At 51.0% G+C, this 18028-nt stretch overlaps 4 protein-coding genes across 9 annotated transcripts; 1 reads left to right on the top strand and 3 right to left on the bottom strand.

Annotated features, from left to right (window-relative positions):
- Positions 1-3894: 3894 nt before the first annotated feature.
- LOC111078214 (lysophosphatidylserine lipase ABHD12) lies at positions 3895-7470 on the bottom strand. Of its 4 annotated transcripts, XM_022372789.2 has the most exons (6): positions 7313-7470; positions 6939-7040; positions 6433-6469; positions 5679-5872; positions 5194-5312; positions 3896-5127 (listed from the first exon to the last, which is right to left on the bottom strand). In XM_022372789.2, the coding sequence occupies exons 4-6, from the start codon at positions 5762-5764 to the stop codon at positions 4097-4099; spliced, it is 1236 nt and encodes a 411-aa protein (XP_022228481.1). In that variant the 5' UTR covers positions 5765-5872; positions 6433-6469; positions 6939-7040; positions 7313-7470; the 3' UTR covers positions 3896-4096. The 4 variants fall into 4 exon arrangements, with proteins under 4 accessions (XP_022228482.1, XP_022228481.1, XP_022228480.1 ...); XM_022372790.2 differs by lacking the exon at positions 5679-5872 and having other exon boundaries at positions 3895-5127; XM_022372788.2 differs by lacking the exon at positions 6433-6469 and having other exon boundaries at positions 6939-7058.
- Positions 7471-7661: 191 nt separating this feature from the next.
- Positions 7662-11206, top strand: LOC111078213 (ankyrin repeat domain-containing protein 13D). 2 transcript variants are annotated; one of them, XM_022372786.2, is made up of 7 exons: positions 7662-7920; positions 8089-8221; positions 8290-8604; positions 8677-8993; positions 9052-9147; positions 9218-9957; positions 10023-10257. In XM_022372786.2, the coding sequence occupies exons 1-7, from the start codon at positions 7822-7824 to the stop codon at positions 10183-10185; spliced, it is 1863 nt and encodes a 620-aa protein (XP_022228478.1). In that variant the 5' UTR covers positions 7662-7821; the 3' UTR covers positions 10186-10257. The 2 variants fall into 2 exon arrangements, with proteins under 2 accessions (XP_022228478.1, XP_022228477.1); XM_022372785.2 differs by lacking the exon at positions 10023-10257 and adding an exon at positions 10284-11206 and having other exon boundaries at positions 7679-7920.
- LOC111078212 (exostosin-3-like) lies at positions 10581-14243 on the bottom strand. Its single transcript, XM_022372784.2, has 2 exons — positions 14151-14243; positions 10581-14062 (listed from the first exon to the last, which is right to left on the bottom strand). Exon 2 carries the CDS (start codon positions 13981-13983, stop codon positions 11245-11247), a length of 2739 nt encoding a protein of 912 aa, XP_022228476.2. The 5' UTR covers positions 13984-14062; positions 14151-14243; the 3' UTR covers positions 10581-11244.
- A 78-nt stretch (positions 14244-14321) lies between these two features.
- Positions 14322-18028, bottom strand: LOC111078211 (exostosin-3). Of its 2 annotated transcripts, XR_005967520.1 has the most exons (4): positions 17605-18028; positions 17421-17546; positions 14403-17362; positions 14322-14348 (listed from the first exon to the last, which is right to left on the bottom strand). XR_005967520.1 is itself a non-coding variant. In XM_022372783.2 (3 exons), the coding sequence occupies exons 1-3, from the start codon at positions 17812-17814 to the stop codon at positions 14795-14797; spliced, it is 2904 nt and encodes a 967-aa protein (XP_022228475.1). In that variant the 5' UTR covers positions 17815-18028; the 3' UTR covers positions 14326-14794. The 2 variants fall into 2 exon arrangements, 1 of the variants encoding a protein (XP_022228475.1); XM_022372783.2 differs by having other exon boundaries at positions 14326-17362.

Raw genomic sequence — 18028 nt, 5'->3', positions numbered from 1 at the left:
GACTCTCAGGCCAGCATCTCGAGTTCAGAGTTCAATGCATTGACAAGACCAGCCTCTACACCTCTCCTCTATCTTTCTCTCTCTCTGTCTCTGTCTCTCTTTCGCATCCGCTTTTGTTTCTGCAGCAACAACGTGCCAAAGCTGTCTGCTGCGACACTCACGTTAGTCACTGACGGAATGACGGGGCAGGTTTATGATTCAGATTTTCGAATTTTTCCCCCTTAGCCTTTTTGTGGTGCATCAACGAGAAATACCTGGAATTTAGGAATCCAACTCCGATTCCTTCGTACCCCACTCTCTGAAATGTAGTCATCGTAAAACTGCCAAAAGCGTAATGTAAACAACAACAGCGAAGGTGAGGATGTAGGGGATATAGTGTCCTATCTACCGTCTCTCTCTCTCTCTGGCATACATATCACATGCTGATAAAATGGAATGGTATGAAAATGGAGCAAGAAATTTGTGTGTTTGCTATTAACGAAAACGAATAACAAAGCGACTGAGGGGGTGAAGGTGGGAGTGGGAGAGGGACATGTGTGTTTTTGGTTTCGCTTTGCTTTGTTTTTTATCTTATCTTGAGACGTCCCCAATTGCAGCTGTTGGTGGGAGCGAGAGGTGATGGCAGGGGAGCTGCAGCTGGAACTGGAACTAGGCTAACGGTGTTCAAATAACTGTGTCGTCACACCCATGAAATGGCTACCGACATTTGCCGGCTGGCTCTCTTTCGGTCTCTCTCTCTCTCTCTGTTTTCCCCTGTTCTAATGGAACAATTACGAAATGCTCGTTGCATGCAACCATGTGGCAGATTATGTGCCTGGTTTGGCCCGCGGAAACGCCAGGCGTAGGCAGCCACTAGACAACCGACCAGAAGGTGGAGGGGAAGTAGGTAGGCTGCAGTATGGTAGGCGAAGAAGAGACATGGCGAATGCAAATTTTGTAGCGTCCATCGTTCGGGTCCGTTGTCCATTTCGATTGTAACTCGGATTTTTCGTCTATTTCTGAACGGGTTTTTGTTTTGGCTCTATATCCACGATTTTGTGTATGTATGTATGTGTGAGTGGCGGGTCTTTGGCCCGCTTCATTTGGCAGCAAAAAGCGAACAAAAAATAAATGAAGAAATGAGTCATGGAAACTGGCTGCCATTTCATGGGCTCAGGCCTTGGCTGGAACCGTTTCTGTTGCAACATTTAAATGTCAATGCACCAGCACCAGCGGCTGTGGCTGTGGCAGCGGCGGTGGCACAAGGAAGCCGCAGTTTGGAGCTGAAGCTGGGTCTGGGGCCTGGGCATAAATTAAAGTTCAAACAAACATAAAAGAGGAAGAAAATGAGGCTGCCCCACCCGCACATGCTGCGCATCATTCGCTCTCTGCCCCCGTCCCACCCACTGTCATACTCTCTTTCTCGCTCTCTGTTGCTGCTGCTCTCTTAACTGAATTGGCAGGTTTTTGTTTGTTTTTGTGGCAGAACAGTGGAGGAAAGGGAATCAGCAGCCGCAGAGCGAATGCAGATGCTCTGTAAAGCTAGACACAATTTAAAGAGGAAGAATAGCACAACACTGAAAAGGAAAAGAGAGAGTAGGCGGCTAGAAGGAAGAGTAACCTGAGAAACAATGAAAGCTCATCACATCTCCTCTGGCCCCACTAAACAAAATGTACAGGGAAACAGGTTTTGTGGCAGGCAGCAGAACGACAGCTGTTCGCAACCAAGCTGCCAGCAGAGGTAACCGAAACTTAACCGAACCGAATACCAAAAATTTCACTAATTTGCAAAACTTTAACTTGGGGAAACGCACGAGAAAGGCATAAATTATTCGGCTAGAAACTGCACTCAATCCACACTCACACACACCAAACACAGACGCAGGCGAGGTGCGCAAAAAAGGGCGTGTTAGTATGGAAAGAAGAAGAAGAGTAGAGGAAGAAACAGAAAAGGGAGCAGGGAAGAGGAAGGGAAGATGAAGATTCCGCCGTCGCCGCCGGAGCAAAAAGCGGAAGTCATAGGCGCAAAGAGCAAGGGAAAAAATAGTAAAACAAAACATGCGCAGAAAGTAGAGTGGAGTTTTGACGTGGATTGGCTGATAGGAGAGGAGAGCAGGAACAGAGCTGCAGAGTTATAAATAAATGTTGCAAAAAGAAAACTTACCACAACATTTTGGTTAATTCCGTTTCCACAGCGAAAATGCGTTGGTATTGGTGCACGGAGGCGTCTGCTCTGCCTCTTCGTCTCACCCTCTCTCACTCTAAAACTCGCTGGCTCGGTCGCTCTCCACCCACAAGAAAGAGAAATGCGTCTCTGCTTGGCAGAGGGAATCTTGTTTCTAAGAAATAATTAAGAAAATGTTTAATTTTAATTAAATTACGTTTCTTTGGTTTCCAGCTCACACGAACACAGAAGCAAACACACAAAAACGACAAAGAGAGAGAAAGAGAAGCAGCAGCGGCGGCGACAGCGACAGCGATAGCAAACTCCTTTTCAAGGAGTAGAGACACGAAATTTTTTCTGCCTTCTCTTCTACAGGACGCTGGGCTGGGCAGGACGCGAAATGGAGTTTAGTTTTGGGTATATTTAGATGTTTTTAGCACGGAGAATTTTAATTCTGGTTAATAATACTAACTCTGCTGGAGAGCAACACACACATACACACACACTAATGCACCACTGCCGTTGGTTGTATGTGCCTTTTTGCGAGAGGAGGATGTTTTTGTGGAGCGACGCCTCGGAGTTTAGCACTAAAATCGAACTCTATTATTCACTGCAAACGCATCCCTTTGTTTTCCCCCGTCACACACGACATGCTCTTCTCGTCTTCTCACACTCACAGATATTCAATTGTTGCAATGACATTTTTCCGCGACAGCATTACATTTAAGGCGGCCTTTTCGATTTTCAATTCGGAAAAATTGTTGTTTCTTTCGCGGCGGCCCGAGGAACAATGTGACCGCGAATGCATCGACACAATATACCGTCAGTCCCTCGAAAATATACCCAAATATACCTTTAATATTTTCAAAATATACCGAGGAAATAAACGAAGTTAACCCACTTAATCCAGCACAAATTAAACAGTTGAACACCATGATTTAAACCATGATATTAAGAATTATATCTTGAAGATCCTTTTTTTTACTCACAAGCAATATGACCACGATTTCTTTCACTTGAAATGCGTAAAAATTGTCATGTCCCACAATACTCGTTAGTAAATGAAATAACCACAGGTCCACAATGGGCTATGCTTTTGTGTCCATGTTCCCCGATTTTGATATTCGATTTAATATTACTAGCTAGCTAGGAATCGCAGCACTTTGCATATAATTTTATCCAATAGATAAATTAGTTTTCTACAAGATTGTTTAAATTTAACGACTTCTTTTTTTTGAGTTGTAGGTAAAATAACGTTTAAACAAAAACGGCCAAAAACTAAAACGTAATTGTGTATAGAATTGGCCTTTTATATCCTTTATTTAATGTTAAATTTCTGTTGTTCAAGTTGCTTTGAAACCTTAATATTTCTTTTATTCTTGGTTATACTTGGTCTCTGTCAGAATACCATTAACTGCAAAGTTTTGTTAAGATGGCTTTGAAACAGAGACTGAATAATTTTTTCTTTTTTTACATTGGATCCTAAAAAGATGACAATCATTACCTACATATATTCTCTAATATCCTCTTTCCAAATATAAGCAGAATGTTTTCTTACCCCATGTTGCTGAAATTTGTTATTTCCATACAAATCAAATGTAAGTATCTAGCGGGAACGAGTACAAAATGTAGATTACACTCCTAATTAAAGGTAAGGTAGGGTAATAAAATGAGCGACCTATATTGGAAAGTATTTGGCGATCACTTTATTATTAAAATAGTTAAATTCAAGTGCTCTTGATTTGATGCAATTGGGGGAAATCCCTTGCCCGTGCCTCTGCTCACTCTAGATAAATGGCGGACACTTTAAAGTTAGTTATTCTTGTTTCTATCCAAATAGCTCGTTTAATTTGCTTGTACAAGGTGAAGAATTTGGAACATGGTGGCGGTAGAAAACTAAGTTAAGACTAAATTGTGTATAGTAATTAAAATAAATAGAATGGAGGGTCGAGTCTAGTAAACGGCCTTGCGATAGTTCTCCACGAAATGCTGCACCAGACCGGGTAGCTCGGGGGCCCGGCACAGATACTTGTGGCCGTACCGCTTGCTGCGGTCAAAGCGGTGGAACTCCACGGGTCCCCACGCTCGGCTACGGCTGTCTAGAGCGATGCGATACAGCTGGTAGCCCAGGTGGAAGGGCACAACCACGTCGTCCTCGGCGTGGATAATCATAATCGGCTGCGGAAACTCGTGCACGTGAATGTCCGATTCGAAGCGTAGCCGGTTGCTGTACATGGGTCGCGAGATGGCAAAGTCGAACCAGGGCAGGTGCTTGAATATCCTTGAGAAGGGGTGCAGCCGGATCTCGTCCCGGATGTTGGTGAACGGGCTCTCTAGGATGACGGCGCGCGGCGCCCGCTCCTTCAAATGGGCCAGCCTGGCGCACATGTGCGTGGCCACGCCCGTGCCTAGAGAGTGACCCCAGATGATAACCGGGTTGGAGGTCACATTCGCTATGTACTCGTACACCATCATGGCGTCCCTTACCACGCCCTCCTCCGTGGGCGAGACGGGATCAGAGTCGGCGTACCCGCGGTAGTCGAAGGACAACACATGGTAGTTGAGGTTTCGCAGCAGCTTGTACACCTCCGAGCGGTGGCCGCTGCCCCGGGTGGCCGTGTTGCCGTGCAAGTAGATAACGACTGTCCCGCCGGGCATCCGCAGTAGACGCTCGTAGAAAAGCTGCTCGTTCTCGGGTACGATCGAGGGGAACTCGGACTTAATGGCCGGAGCCATGAGCCTTAGCTCTTGCTCGTAGTCGTCGTCCCTGCGCTCATCTGGTGCGATGTCCTGGTCGAAGGCCTCCTCCACTTGCAGCTCCCTCTTGAAGCGGCGAACCGCGTTCCTCGGGAGCACGTGCCACACTCCGATGCGCACGCCATCCTCGTCCGAGTCATTTTCCTTGACGGTTATGTAGAAGTTCCGTGTCGCGTAGAGTCCGATGCCGGCGGGATTGGTGAGGTCGAGGCCCTTTGGGTAGGTAACTGCAATATGCAAGATTGGCTTAGGATTGTCGATGATTGTCTCCTGGGGTGTGGAGGACTACTTACTGAATGTGAGGAAGAGGATTCCTCGCTGGAGCGTCACCGAATAGCGGAAAACCAGAGGCAGCACCACCAATACCAGTATGAAGAAAAGCAGGCATACTTGCAGGCAGCGCAGGCCCACCCTGTGGAGGAAGAGGTGTCAGTGTGTTCCCGTGTTAACTCAGCTAGCTTTCATGATTGAATGACGGGGGTGAATGATGGTGACTATAAAGGGGGGAATATTACCACGAGACGAGATACATAAAATGAAGATGAAAGGTGGCAATGTGGATGAGATGGAGTTGGTGGTACAGTGGGAACCAGCGGAAACAGAATACGGAAGCGGAGCAGAGTCGGCGGTGCCCGAAATGTCAATGTCACGATGACACGATGACAAAAGTAAATAACGACAAATCAGGAGGTTTATACAAATGTAATGGGGATACGTTTACAACAACTAATCGAGCCGGGGGACTCGAGATCGGTGCGAGGAGCTTGATGATACTTACAGCCCAATTAGCCAACTAATGAAGATCGTTCCGGGAATGATTGTAGCATAGCAAATTGTGTTTATAGTACTATGAAGCCCACTCATTGTTTTGGTCACTTTCGATCTAATGCTTATGGGAATTAAGATATGGTTTGGTTTTGGTTCGATTCGATCGGGAGTCAACGGATTCGAATGATTCTGACCGGATGCGTACTTGAATTATTATCGAGTATTTATTTTGACGCGTGGGGAGAGAGAAGCAAACAGATTTCTAGATTATTAGTTTGTTATTTGTGAGGTTTTTTTGGGAGAATGGGAAGGGGGTTTTTCCAAAGCGAGAAGCATGCAAGGCGCCGCGATAACCGAACCGAACCCGAGCGTAGCACAAACTGATCCCCACTCTTTTGCCAAAAATTCCTTAATGCCAACCTTTGTACCCGATCTGATACTGGTGATAGTGGCGGTGGGAGTCGGCGCGGGATTTACGTGTGGTGCTTTTGGGAATGGATGTATTTAAACGATGATGTATGTACATGTGAGGTCAATGAGGCAGTGAGTAAGTGGTGAGGCAATTTGATAATGACAGTCAGAGCAGAGCGGCCGAGATATCAACGCAATACAAGCGTGACTAATGCCACTACTACGATAGGTGCCGCGCGAGTGCAGGTCGAAATCATAAGGGAACACAAACGGATTTCGTACGGCTACAAGTAAACTACGAAAGCAAATTAATCGGGGGTCGGTTAGTGGGACAAACACACATGGGGATTCACCTCTTGAAGAAATGCCGCCTACGCGCAAAGAGCATAGCTGCAACGAGTGAACATGAGAGTAGAGAGAGAAGAAAGAGAGAGCGTTAGAGATTTGCCAGTTCAGAAAAATTTAAATTCAAACAGCCGCCGAGAGCGCAAGCGATATCCACAGGCGACAAGCATGTCTGTACACTGTCAATCGAGTGATCGAGAAAGGGAGATGGAGGCACTAACGGATCTGCGAACTTTCTTTTTGATTAAAATTGACTTTTCACACTCGCGTGTATGGGTCGCGTAACGTTGTGGGTGGCGCGTCTGTTGATACTGGAGGAGAATGACGAGCGTGGGCCAGTCCCCCCCACACGTTTTGAGCTGATCGCTATCGCTTGCCCTCCCAGCGGCAGTTGTGGACCAGATTGAATTGAACATGAATAACACATTTAGTTGGGATGCACTTGTGGCCAATTAATGCCTCAATTACCGCCAAGTGGCTGATAAGTGGGCATCGGACGCCGACTCGGACTCACCGTGTTATATCTGTCCGTGGAAATGAGTGCCAAGAAAATGCAATCAGTCCGGTGCATTCGTCTGATTAGGTAATCCCTCTAGTCCAGCAGCTGCATGGTGGCCTGCAAGTTAATGGAAAACTGTTTTCAACTCATTTTTTTGTATGCGTGATGGGCTTGGGGGTGTGGTTGTGTTGCAGCTGCAGCAGCTGCAATCCCACATTTTCGCCGGGCCAAATGGAATCCGTTTATGTGGCAGGGAAGGATTGGCTGTCACTATTACCCCCCTTGAGGGGGGTAAGGGCCTTTCGACTTTGTCTTTCAAGGACCCTTTTAATGTTCGCTGCCTTTTCACTCATGTTTATATAATAAAATCAAAGGACTTGTGTGCTCACCACATACGCTCCAGGACTAGCTGAGATGTGTTCCAATTGCTATACTTGTTCTACGGTAAACTTGCCGCAGGTTTTAGGCAATTAACTAATTAATTTTATTTAATTTGGAGTTTTTCAGGCGAACAGCTGTCACTGTTGTTGTTGACTATCGATGCCTGCTAGAGATGAGAAGTCACGTTATCAGTCACAGCTTTGATCAGAGCTGCAGACTAGTACTAGACTAGCAATAGAATAAAATTCCTTTTTTTGTACAATTTATGTGTTTGTTTATTCGACTGTTCATTTACTATGCGGTTCATAATGCAGTTATAAGTTCGATTTTGCAGCGTCAAGTTTCAGAAAATATCGGTATTTTCGATAGCAAAAATATCTCCTCAAAATATATCAAAAAATATATATGAATATTTCGATACATCACAACCCTGTAAAACAAAAGAATTTGCGAATTAAAAGAAAAGGCGAGCGGGTGACGATTGCAATTGCAACGGCAGGGCCGAAACTTGGACGAAATGAAGAGCTTGGACGAAATCAAGGTGGAGTATCCGCTCCACTGGCACATCTGGCACGGCGACGTGGAGCAGCTGCAGGCCGAGCTGCAAATCGACCAGGTAAATTGTGGGTGAGGTGGGTGTGGTTGTGGCTGGTCTGTGATTGTGGCTGAAGGCAAAGCCGGACAGGTGTGTGTGCGCGCTAATTGAATTAGCGCGTTCCCCGACAGCCGACGGCCAGCAGAGAAATAACAATAACCATAAACGGCACAATTCATCAACTTTCAGAATGATAAGGAAAAAATCGATCCGCGGGGACGCACCCCCCTGATGCTGGCTGTGCGATTGGCCAATCTTCCCTGTGTCAAGTGCCTTCTAGCAGCCAAGTGCAATGCGACCTATGAGCACGAAGGCTGGTCAAGTAAGTGCACCGTCAGATAGCCTCTGGCTGATAAAGATTTAACAGTCTCCCTCACATCTCTCCCCTAGTTGTACAGGAGGCCGTGTGCACTGGCGACGTTGACATACTGACTGCCATCATCGAGGTGCGTGACCTTCAGCGGCACGTCCAGCGCGTGACGCACGTGCCCAAGCTGCTGCAACACCTCCTGGACGCCCCCGACTTTTACATAGAGATGAAGTGGGAGTTCACGTCATGGGTGCCGCTGATGTCGCGTCTCTGCCCCAGCGACACCTACAAGGTTTACAAGCGGGGGGCCAATGTGCGCATAGACACTACCCTGCTGGGCTTCGACAATAACACCTGGCAGAGGGGGAACCGGTCGTACATCTTCAAGGGCGCCAGTAAGACTCCGACTTTCAACTCCAAACACTAGTCCTACCTAAGCTGACCTCACTCTTTCTTTTTCCCCGCAGAAGAGACTGCCACGATGATCGAGATCGACCACGATACGAACGAAGTGATGGTGGAGCAGATGAGCAGCGATATCGGGGACATTGTGGCCATTCCCCCCGCCCTGGGCACTGTACGTGCCCGCCTTAATGCGCCCGTCATCACCAATAATATCGAGATGGAAAAAATCAGTTTCGAGCGCAACAAGTGCGGCATCTGGGGCTGGCGCAGCGAGAAGTCTGAGGCCATCAATGGCTACAACTGCAAGGTGTATGGGGCCAGCAATGTGGAGTTTGTCACAAAGACGCGCATGGATCACCTGAGCGAGGAGCAAATCAAGGTGAAGACTTCTCCTGTACAATCTCCATTGAATCTCTTGCAACTTCAACCACCCGCAGAACAAAACAGCGAGAACGCCTCTTCACAGTCTCCTGGGCATTGCCGATGAGGACTACGTGCCTCCCACAGACGTAGCCGCTGCACTCAAAGAGCGCGTAAGTAGAATCCATCTATTGTAGTGCATGGTCTAACTCTTGCTCTGGGTTAACCAACCTGTTACTGCAGACACCCTCGCCGCGTCCTGGGGAGACAGCTTCCCTTTTGGCGGGCAGCGAAAGCGGTGGGCGCTCCTCACCAGCCGTTCCCCAGAGCAATGGCAGCTCTGGCTGCGCATCGGGCGCAAGTACGCCCAGGTCGTCGGTTACGCCCGAGGAGTACTTCAGCGACGAGGTCGACCTGCATGGCCGGGACGTGGGCAAGCCTAAGAATCTGAGCACAAAGGTGCAGCGCTTCAAGGCCAACCTATGGCTGGCCGAGGAACATCCGATACGACTGCAGGAGCAGGTGCTTCCGATTCTGGACCTCATGTCTACCATGGCCAGTCCCCACGTGTCAAAACTGAAAGACTTTATAACCATGCAGCTGCCAGCCGGCTTCCCGGTCAAGGTGGAGATACCGCTCTTCCACGTCCTCAACGCATGCATCACGTTCGGCAACGTTTTCGCCATGACCACGCCAGTGGAGTACGTGGCCACCCTGGAGGAGCAGGACCGCGTCACCTGCTTGGTGGACGATCGCTGTTTCGATATACCCAGTCACTACACAAACCGGGGCGGCGACGTCCGGCGCCAGATCCCCCTGGACGAGGACGACATGCTGCAGTACGCCATCGAGCAGAGTCTCGTGGAAACCAGCGGTGCCTGCGGAGCCGAGGCCGACGACAAGGTGGACATCTGGGAGGTGCTGCGCGGCCAGAGCGTTGTCGGATCCGACATGTTGCCCGAGGACGACGAGCAACTGCAGCGGTACGTTATGGTTCACATTTTTGTATCTTTACAGGATGCTAACAGATGCAAAACGCCAATGCTAGTCACCCTCGCTTCTCCTCGCACCTGCTTTCCCCCCACCACCACTACGGACGGCACTCGCCGTCTCCCCATTCACTCCTCGAGCCGCAGCCCCGCGGCCGCTCTGCATCGGCGGGTGCTCAGTTCAAGAACGACCTCAGCTACATGAAGAAGATCTTCAAGTAGTCCTCCCACCCCACACCCTCACTTGTCTCCCCACCTGTACTGCTAGATCGCATCTTATCCGAGCTTTGTGTGTGTTTCGTGTTCCATTTCGTCCACAGGGTGCTGCAGGAGTCGCTCCTTGGGGCCCATGCCAATGCCAGTGGCTCGCCCGCCTCCGAGGACGACGACGATGGGGGCTTCCGGTATGTGGACCCGGACCTGGCCATGGCAATGCGCCTCTCGCAGCAAGACCAAAAGAAGTACGAGCTGGAACGGCAGCGCGAGCAGGAGATGATCGAGCAGGCGCTTAAGCTCAGCCTGCAGGAACACTAGCCAATCAATCACCACAAAATCACCAGGAAGCAACCAATCACCCCTCGACCAAATCCATCACGAACTGGAACTCGCTTTTACCGTTGTGGCGTAATCGATTCCAAAATTCAAGTTCTATTTTCTAGTGTAGCACTTTCGACTAAGTTGTATAAATATTATTTAAGTTGCCTAATTAAGTTGCTCCCCCTCCTCGCCCTCCTGGATCCTTGTTTGAATTGTGATACAAGCAGCATCAGCGGCATCCGCCTGCCTTGATCTGATCTGGTCTCAACTCGGCCACTCGCGTGCAAACCCCCACAGAACGAACACACACACAGTCCACAGCTATACGATTTGTACACCACCAGACACTATACTATACTATTCTATGATATATATATGTCTATATCGTACATACATATGTACGATAGATAAGCATTATGAATTCATATTCATGTATGTGTATCTGTAGATCTTGTAGTCGTAGTTTTTGCTATCTACAATATTTAGCATTAAGTGCGCGTGGGAATGAACAAATGTCACATATCCTCCGATATTTACATTTTCCTATTTTTGTTCAGTTTGAAGATCGTTTGCTGACACCTACTAGTATCTATACACACACTATATATATCTGTATTTACTAATCAGCATTATCACTACTTTGTACTAACAAAACACACATTCATTCTCTGTGCAAATGAGGAAAATACATACCTACTATATGAAGTACACGAAATCGATAGAAAATCCATTCCTGTTCTAGATCTAGACGTATTTGAAACACTTTTGCTTGTCGTGCGGAATGCGGGTCTTGTACAGGATCGAGTCCGCCCGGTACTGGGTGTTCAGCAGGGGGGTGTAGCCGAACACCTGGCTGAAGAAATTGATGCACTTGTGGCGGTTCTCCAGGTGCTTGGGTCTTTGGCTAAGCGAAGTCTTTAGACCAAGACGGCGAAAGCTCCACCGAGAAGTGATCTTCACTGGCGGCCGTCGGGTGATGTGCGAGACAAGGAAGTTCATGGCGATGTCCTCGCAGTTCATGTAATCGTCCACCTTATCGCGAATGGCCTGCGGCAGGTGATAGGTGTACAGGTACATGTAGTACTTGTGCAGGAAAGCCGCTCCGGTGAGCACCATGCTCAACTCGCAGCTGCAGCTGTAGTTGTAGCGCCACATGCTGCTGCTCACATCCCAGGCGTGGTAGCGACCAGGCAATCCCACAATGCGGTCGCGGTGCTCGCGCCATACCCGGAAGCCGAATACAATCTCGTCGTGTCCGATTTGAACGTCGTCGTCCATCGAGAGCACCGCCTCCGTCTCGATTATGTCCCATGGCAGGAAGCGGTTGTTGAGGGAGTTTCGCGGTCCGCGTACAACCTCCACGGGCACTCCGATGTCCGGCCAGCGAACATTGATTTGCGGCGACTTTGGGGAGTTCCAAACCACGACCACCTTGTGGAGATAGGCCAGCCCGTAGAGGCGACGCAGCGATCCCAACAGTGCGTGCTCCCGCTCGTACGTCAAAATGACGATGGTGAACTGTTCCCTGGGATAGTTTCCGCCGAGGGCCTCGCTAAACTGCTTCCCGGCTCCTCCAATGCCCTTACCGATTGGCCGGAATCCTGTGTGGGATCCAATGAACTTCGCTTCGGAGGGAAGAGCAGGGTCGAAGGGCAGTTGGGGATACATGTAGAATGGGTCTACCCAGTCGTTCCAGACCTCCTTGGACTGTATCCGGAGAATCGTGTAGTTTCTGCGAAAGGCGGGGCTCGGATATGCGGCCTCGATGGGGCCAAGAAACTCCGCCGGCTCAATGGTTAATCTAATCTTTGCCACCAACGGCGTAAACGTACTCTTAAACACACTTTGTGATACCACAGGGGGAACCGGGCGCGGGGGTATGCCTAGGCGATCGCGTAGGCTGGCTATGACCGTGTCCACCGTGGCCTGAACGGAACTGAGGTAGCGCTCCCAGATGAGGCGGCCCTGGCGCCGCAGAAGAAGCAAGTCCGCATCCTGGACGGCTCGCAGGAGGAAGTGCAGCTCCGTGATGCGAGCCTTGGGCATGAGTAGTGCCGCCCGACGCCAGTCCAGAGTCTCCGCGTATGGCAGACGCAGTTCGTCTGCCCCGAGGATGACGGGAACGGCACCGGAGCGCAGCGCCTCGTATAGTCGGGCCAGCATGAGGGTAGAAGCCACCCGCTCGTTGAGCGGGGGAAGGATCAAAGCGAAGGTAGAGTCCTTCAGCAGCTGCTTGCGGGAGGAATCCGAACCACAGAGCGTCCAGTCGGACACAGAGTCCGCCTCCTGCTGCTCCGTGGCGGGCACGCACTGGAACTGTAGCTCGAACTGATCCTGAGTGGGTCCCTTGGACATGTCCGTCAAGTGTTCTAGTATGAAGTCGTCCAGCGGGTGGGAGGCCTGGGAGTCTGGTTTAGGTCTCATCTCTCCCTGGAACGAAATCAGGTACTTGCGGCGGGCGGGCACCATGCTGGCACACTCCTGCCAAACGTCTCCTCCGGGCGGACCCAGGATGGGGGGCACAATCAGGTCGTAGCCGGGCCGGAACTGGCCCAGCTCGAAGGCGCTCTGCACGACAATGGCTCGCATGGTGTTCTGCTGAAGCAGTGCATTCGTCCTGCGGGAGGAGAGGTCCCGGCGTGCCAGGTTAAGCAGCACATGGTTGCGGCCATCGCCACCCCAGTAGGGCAGGTTGTAGAGCTTCTGCATGTCGATGGGACAGTCGTTTGTGTGGCTGGGAGCAGTCGGCTGCTGCTGTTCAGCCTCTTGGGCTGCGTATCGGTTGTTTCGCAGCAGATCCTGCTCCAGCAGAGCCTCGCCCACCAGCACCAGGTAGATGCAGGCCTCTTTTGGATCCCTCACGATATGCGCGTTGTAGCCGAGAGTCTGTTTGACAGTCGTCTTAAGGAAGCCATCGATGTCGTAGCCAGCTCGTTGGACGCTGTGCTCGTCGGGGTCGTATAGGTACACTGGGAAGCCGGAGGTGAGGCTGCAACGGGAGTGGTCGAAGCAGTTGTGCATCGCACACGAGGCGGCTATGCCCGTCGAAACAGTATTCATCTTTCGGGGCAGTGATTTGGGCAGGAAACTGAGCGGCAGGGTAATTTTGGGAGTGTTTCGTACTGCCTCTCGTTGGGCCTCCTGCGCTTGCTTTACGCCGATATTGAGCTGCTCCAGCGTCTTCTGCTCTCGCAGTCGCTCCTTCTGGAGCTCCACGAGTTCCTTCTGATGCTGTCCGATGCCCCACTGCAGCTTATGGATGTGGGATTCTAGTCTGGTCGCCTCGGCAGACATATCCAGCCTAATTTGGTGAGCTCTTTTCATGCGGTACACCAGACAGGACATCAGAAACAGCAGCATGAGCAGCAGGGCGAGAATATCGCGCCGACAGTGGCCTATCCAGTCAGTCTTTACCACAACCGGCGCTTTTTCCTCTTCGCTTTTGCTGTCCAAAGGATGGTAATCGTCTCCGGAGCTGCGCATGTCGAAGTAACAAGCGAGTGTTACTTATCCTCCGATATATGTATTATATATGTCTGCTACCGTATTCTCTCCCCAGGTTCTGATATAAAAATATACGAAACAAATGATAGTTAATGCCAGGTGCTATTTGGTCTGCGGTGAACGATAATATTCTAATAATTTAGTACCCATGTCACGACTTGATTTATTGGCGGCTCATCAATCGCTTGACCTATCCCTTACGAATAAGGGATGCTTGGCAGAGAACAAGCTTCGGCTTGGTGGCACTTCGGATGCATCAAATGGATGGTGCAGTCAACGTCTTAGTACTATATCAAGATAAAACGTGATGCACGATATATGTACATGAAAAGAACAGGAATCGTCTAATTGATCGCTATATACAGAGTCAAGTGGGGGTCATACATATACATACTTACATAGTAACTTAGGTTAATTAAGAAAACGAAGACACAGATAAGTAAAAGACTTACAATCTGTTTTGGTATCTCCGGCATATCCGGCAGGCCGAAGCAGACACACGAACATGCACAGTGCATAGTATAAGTGAGAAGCTAGGCAAGATTAGCAGATGAACTCGCGTGGAAAAGGTGACTGGTTAATCTCATATTGCTTATCAGTAGCGCCACGCTTTGAGTCAAAGTTCTCCTCCAGTGGGCTACGTAGTATATACTGTACATAACTTTGTGCTTTGAACTAGGAGTCGGGTTCGGACTGGGAGCCGTTGTCTAGCGTAGTAAGTGAAGCGGCCGCCGTTGTGGTTCATCGTTTCTGGATGGATACGGGTGTGGGTGCCCCGACCCGACTAGATCTAGATGTACTTGAAACACTTTTGCTTGTCGTGCGGAATGCGGGTCTTGAACAGGATCGAGTCCGCCCGGTACTGGGTGTTCAGCAGGGGTGTGTAGCCGAACACCTGGCTGAAGAAATTTATGCATTTATGCCGCTCCTGGAAGTGGGTGTCGTCCTCGCTGAGAGAAACCGGGCATCCTGGGCAGCGGAACGTCCACCGAGAAGTCACCTTCACTGGCGGCCGTCGGGTGATGTGCGACACGAGGAAGTTCATGGCGATGTCCTCGCAGTTCATGTACTCGTCCACCTTGTCGCGAATGGCCTGCGGCAGGTGATAGGTGTACAGGTACATGTAGTACTTGTGCAGGAAAGCCGCTCCGGTGAGCACCATGCTCAACTCGCAGCTGTAGTTGGAGTTATAGTGCCACATGTTGTTGCTGCTCACATCCCAAGCGTGGTAGCGGCCGGGGAAACCGACGACACGGTCGCGGTGCTCGCGCCACACACGGAAACCGAACAGGATCTCGTCGTGCCTCAGATGGGCGTCGTCATCCACCGAGAGGACCGCCTCCGTCTCGATTACATCGAAGGGCAGAAAGCGGTTGTTGAGCGAGTTGCGCGGGGCGCGCAGAACCGCCACTGGCACTCCGATATCTGGCCAGCGAAGGTCATCCAGCGGCGGTTTGGGTGAGTTCCATACCACGACCACCTTGTGCAGATACGGCAGACCGTAAAGGCGGCCCAGCGAGTCCATCAGCACCTGCTCCCGCTCGTACGTCAAAATGACGATGGTGAACTGTTCCCTGGGGTAGTTCCCGCCAAGGGCCTCGCTGAACTCCTTCCCGGCTCCTCCAATGCCCTTACCGATTGGCCGGAATCCTGTGTGTGATCCAATGAACTTCGCTTCGGAGGGAAGAGCAGGGTCGAAGGGCAGTTGGGGATACATGTAGAAGGGATCTACCCAGTCGTTCCAGGCCTCCTTGGACTGCATTCGTAGGATCGTGTAGTTTCTGCGAAAGGCGGGGCTCGGATATGGCGGCTCAATGGGTCCAAGAGACTCCTCTGGTTCAGTGTCCAGTCCCACTGGCGGATCGGACTTCAGAGGTATGAATGTGCTGTTGAACACACTTTGTGATACCACAGGGGGAACCGGGCGCGGGGGTATGCCTAGGCGATCGCGTAGGCTGGCTATGACCGTGTCCACCGTGGCCTGAACGGAACTGAGGTAGCGCTCCCAGATGAGGCGGCCCTGGCGCCGCAGAAGAAGCAAGTCCGCATCCTGGACGGCTCGCAGGAGGAAGTGCAGCTCCGTGATGCGAGCCTTGGGCATGAGTAGTGCCGCCCGACGCCAGTCCAGAGTCTCCGCGTATGGCAGACGCAGTTCGTCTGCCCCGAGGATGACGGGAACGGCACCGGAGCGCAGCGCCTCGTATAGTCGGGCCAGCATGAGGGTAGAAGCCACCCGCTCGTTGAGCGGGGGAAGGATCAAAGCGAAGGTAGAGTCCTTCAGCAGCTGCTTGCGGGAGGAATCCGAACCACAGAGCGTCCAGTCGGACACAGAGTCCGCCTCCTGCTGCTCCGTGGCGGGCACGCACTGGAACTGTAGCTCGAACTGATCCTGAGTGGGTCCCTTGGACATGTCCGTCAAGTGTTCTAGTATGAAGTCGTCCAGCGGGTGGGAGGCCTGGGAGTCTGGTTTAGGTCTCATCTCTCCCTGGAACGAAATCAGGTACTTGCGGCGGGCGGGCACCATGCTGGCACACTCCTGCCAAACGTCTCCTCCGGGCGGACCCAGGATGGGGGGCACAATCAGGTCGTAGCCGGGCCGGAACTGGCCCAGCTCGAAGGCGCTCTGCACGACAATGGCTCGCATGGTGTTCTGCTGAAGCAGTGCATTCGTCCTGCGGGAGGAGAGGTCCCGGCGTGCCAGGTTAAGCAGCACATGGTTGCGGCCATCGCCACCCCAGTAGGGCAGGTTGTAGAGCTTCTGCATGTCGATGGGACAGTCGTTTGTGTGGCTGGGAGCAGTCGGCTGCTGCTGTTCAGCCTCTTGGGCTGCGTATCGGTTGTTTCGCAGCAGATCCTGCTCCAGCAGAGCCTCGCCCACCAGCACCAGGTAGATGCAGGCCTCTTTTGGATCCCTCACGATATGCGCGTTGTAGCCGAGAGTCTGTTTGAGAGTCGTCTTAAGGAAGCCATCGATGTCGTAGCCAGCTCGTTGGACGCTGTGCTCGTCGGGGTCGTATAGGTACACTGGGAAGCCGGAGGTGAGGCTGCAACGGGAGTGGTCGAAGCAGTTGTGCATCGCACACGAGGCGGCTATGCCCGTCGAAACAGTATTCATCTTTCGGGGCAGCGAGTTAGGCAGGAGGGTGCGCGGAAGGGCAAGATCGGGAGTGTTGCGCTGCACTGCCTCTCGCTGGGCCACCTGCGCCTGCTCCACGGACATTTTGAGCCGCTCTAGCTCGGTCTGCTCTCGCAGCAGCTCCTGCTTGAGCTCCTCGATCTTTTGATTGTACTGACTGATGTCCGACTGCAGCTTCTGGCGGCGTGACTCCAACTCTCGCAGCTCCACGGACACAGTGCTCTAAGAAAAGTCGGATAAGGTTTGATCTACTTTAGGTTCCAATGTGTTGGGCACTTACCTTGATTCTCACCATCTCCTCGATGCGCATCTTTAGGTCGCCGGCCCGCATCGCGCTGAAATCCTCATAAGCGTCCAGCAGCGGGGAGCTGCGGTGCACGTCTATGGGAGGAGCGTCCCGCTCGGCCTGTGCGGAAATAAGTCGATGAATAAGATGGATGAAAGGATGACAAATTTCTACGTACACTCAGGATGCGGTACGCAAGGCACGACATCAGAAATAGCATTATTAGAATCAGGGCGGGCAGCTTATAGCGGCGACATTGCCTGAGCCACGAGACCCTCATGCTGATCGCGTGTCTGTGTGGGACTGCTGCCGCCGCGTCTTTGCCGCTCCCGCTGTCCAGTGGGTGATAAGCGTCGGCGGAGTCGCTCAGGTCGAACGCCAGAGACATGGTGCAGCTTCAGCTTCCAGATTTTACGTGACTTTTACGGACATTACATTTAGACATTTACAGTTATAAATTTCTCCTCTTTGAATATTGAAACGACCCCTAATTGAAAATTCACATATTTCCCAATTGGACCTGGGATTTTTCAGAATTGCCGACAAAGTATTGAAAATGGGATTTAAACAACAACAAACAATTTAATTGGAGTTCAGGTAAG

The sequence above is a fragment of the Drosophila obscura genome, unplaced genomic scaffold, assembly GCF_018151105.1.
Source record: "Drosophila obscura isolate BZ-5 IFL unplaced genomic scaffold, ASM1815110v1 contig_151, whole genome shotgun sequence".
NCBI lineage: Eukaryota > Metazoa > Arthropoda > Insecta > Diptera > Drosophilidae > Drosophila > Drosophila obscura.
This window is presented reverse-complemented; position numbering and strand designations above follow the sequence as displayed.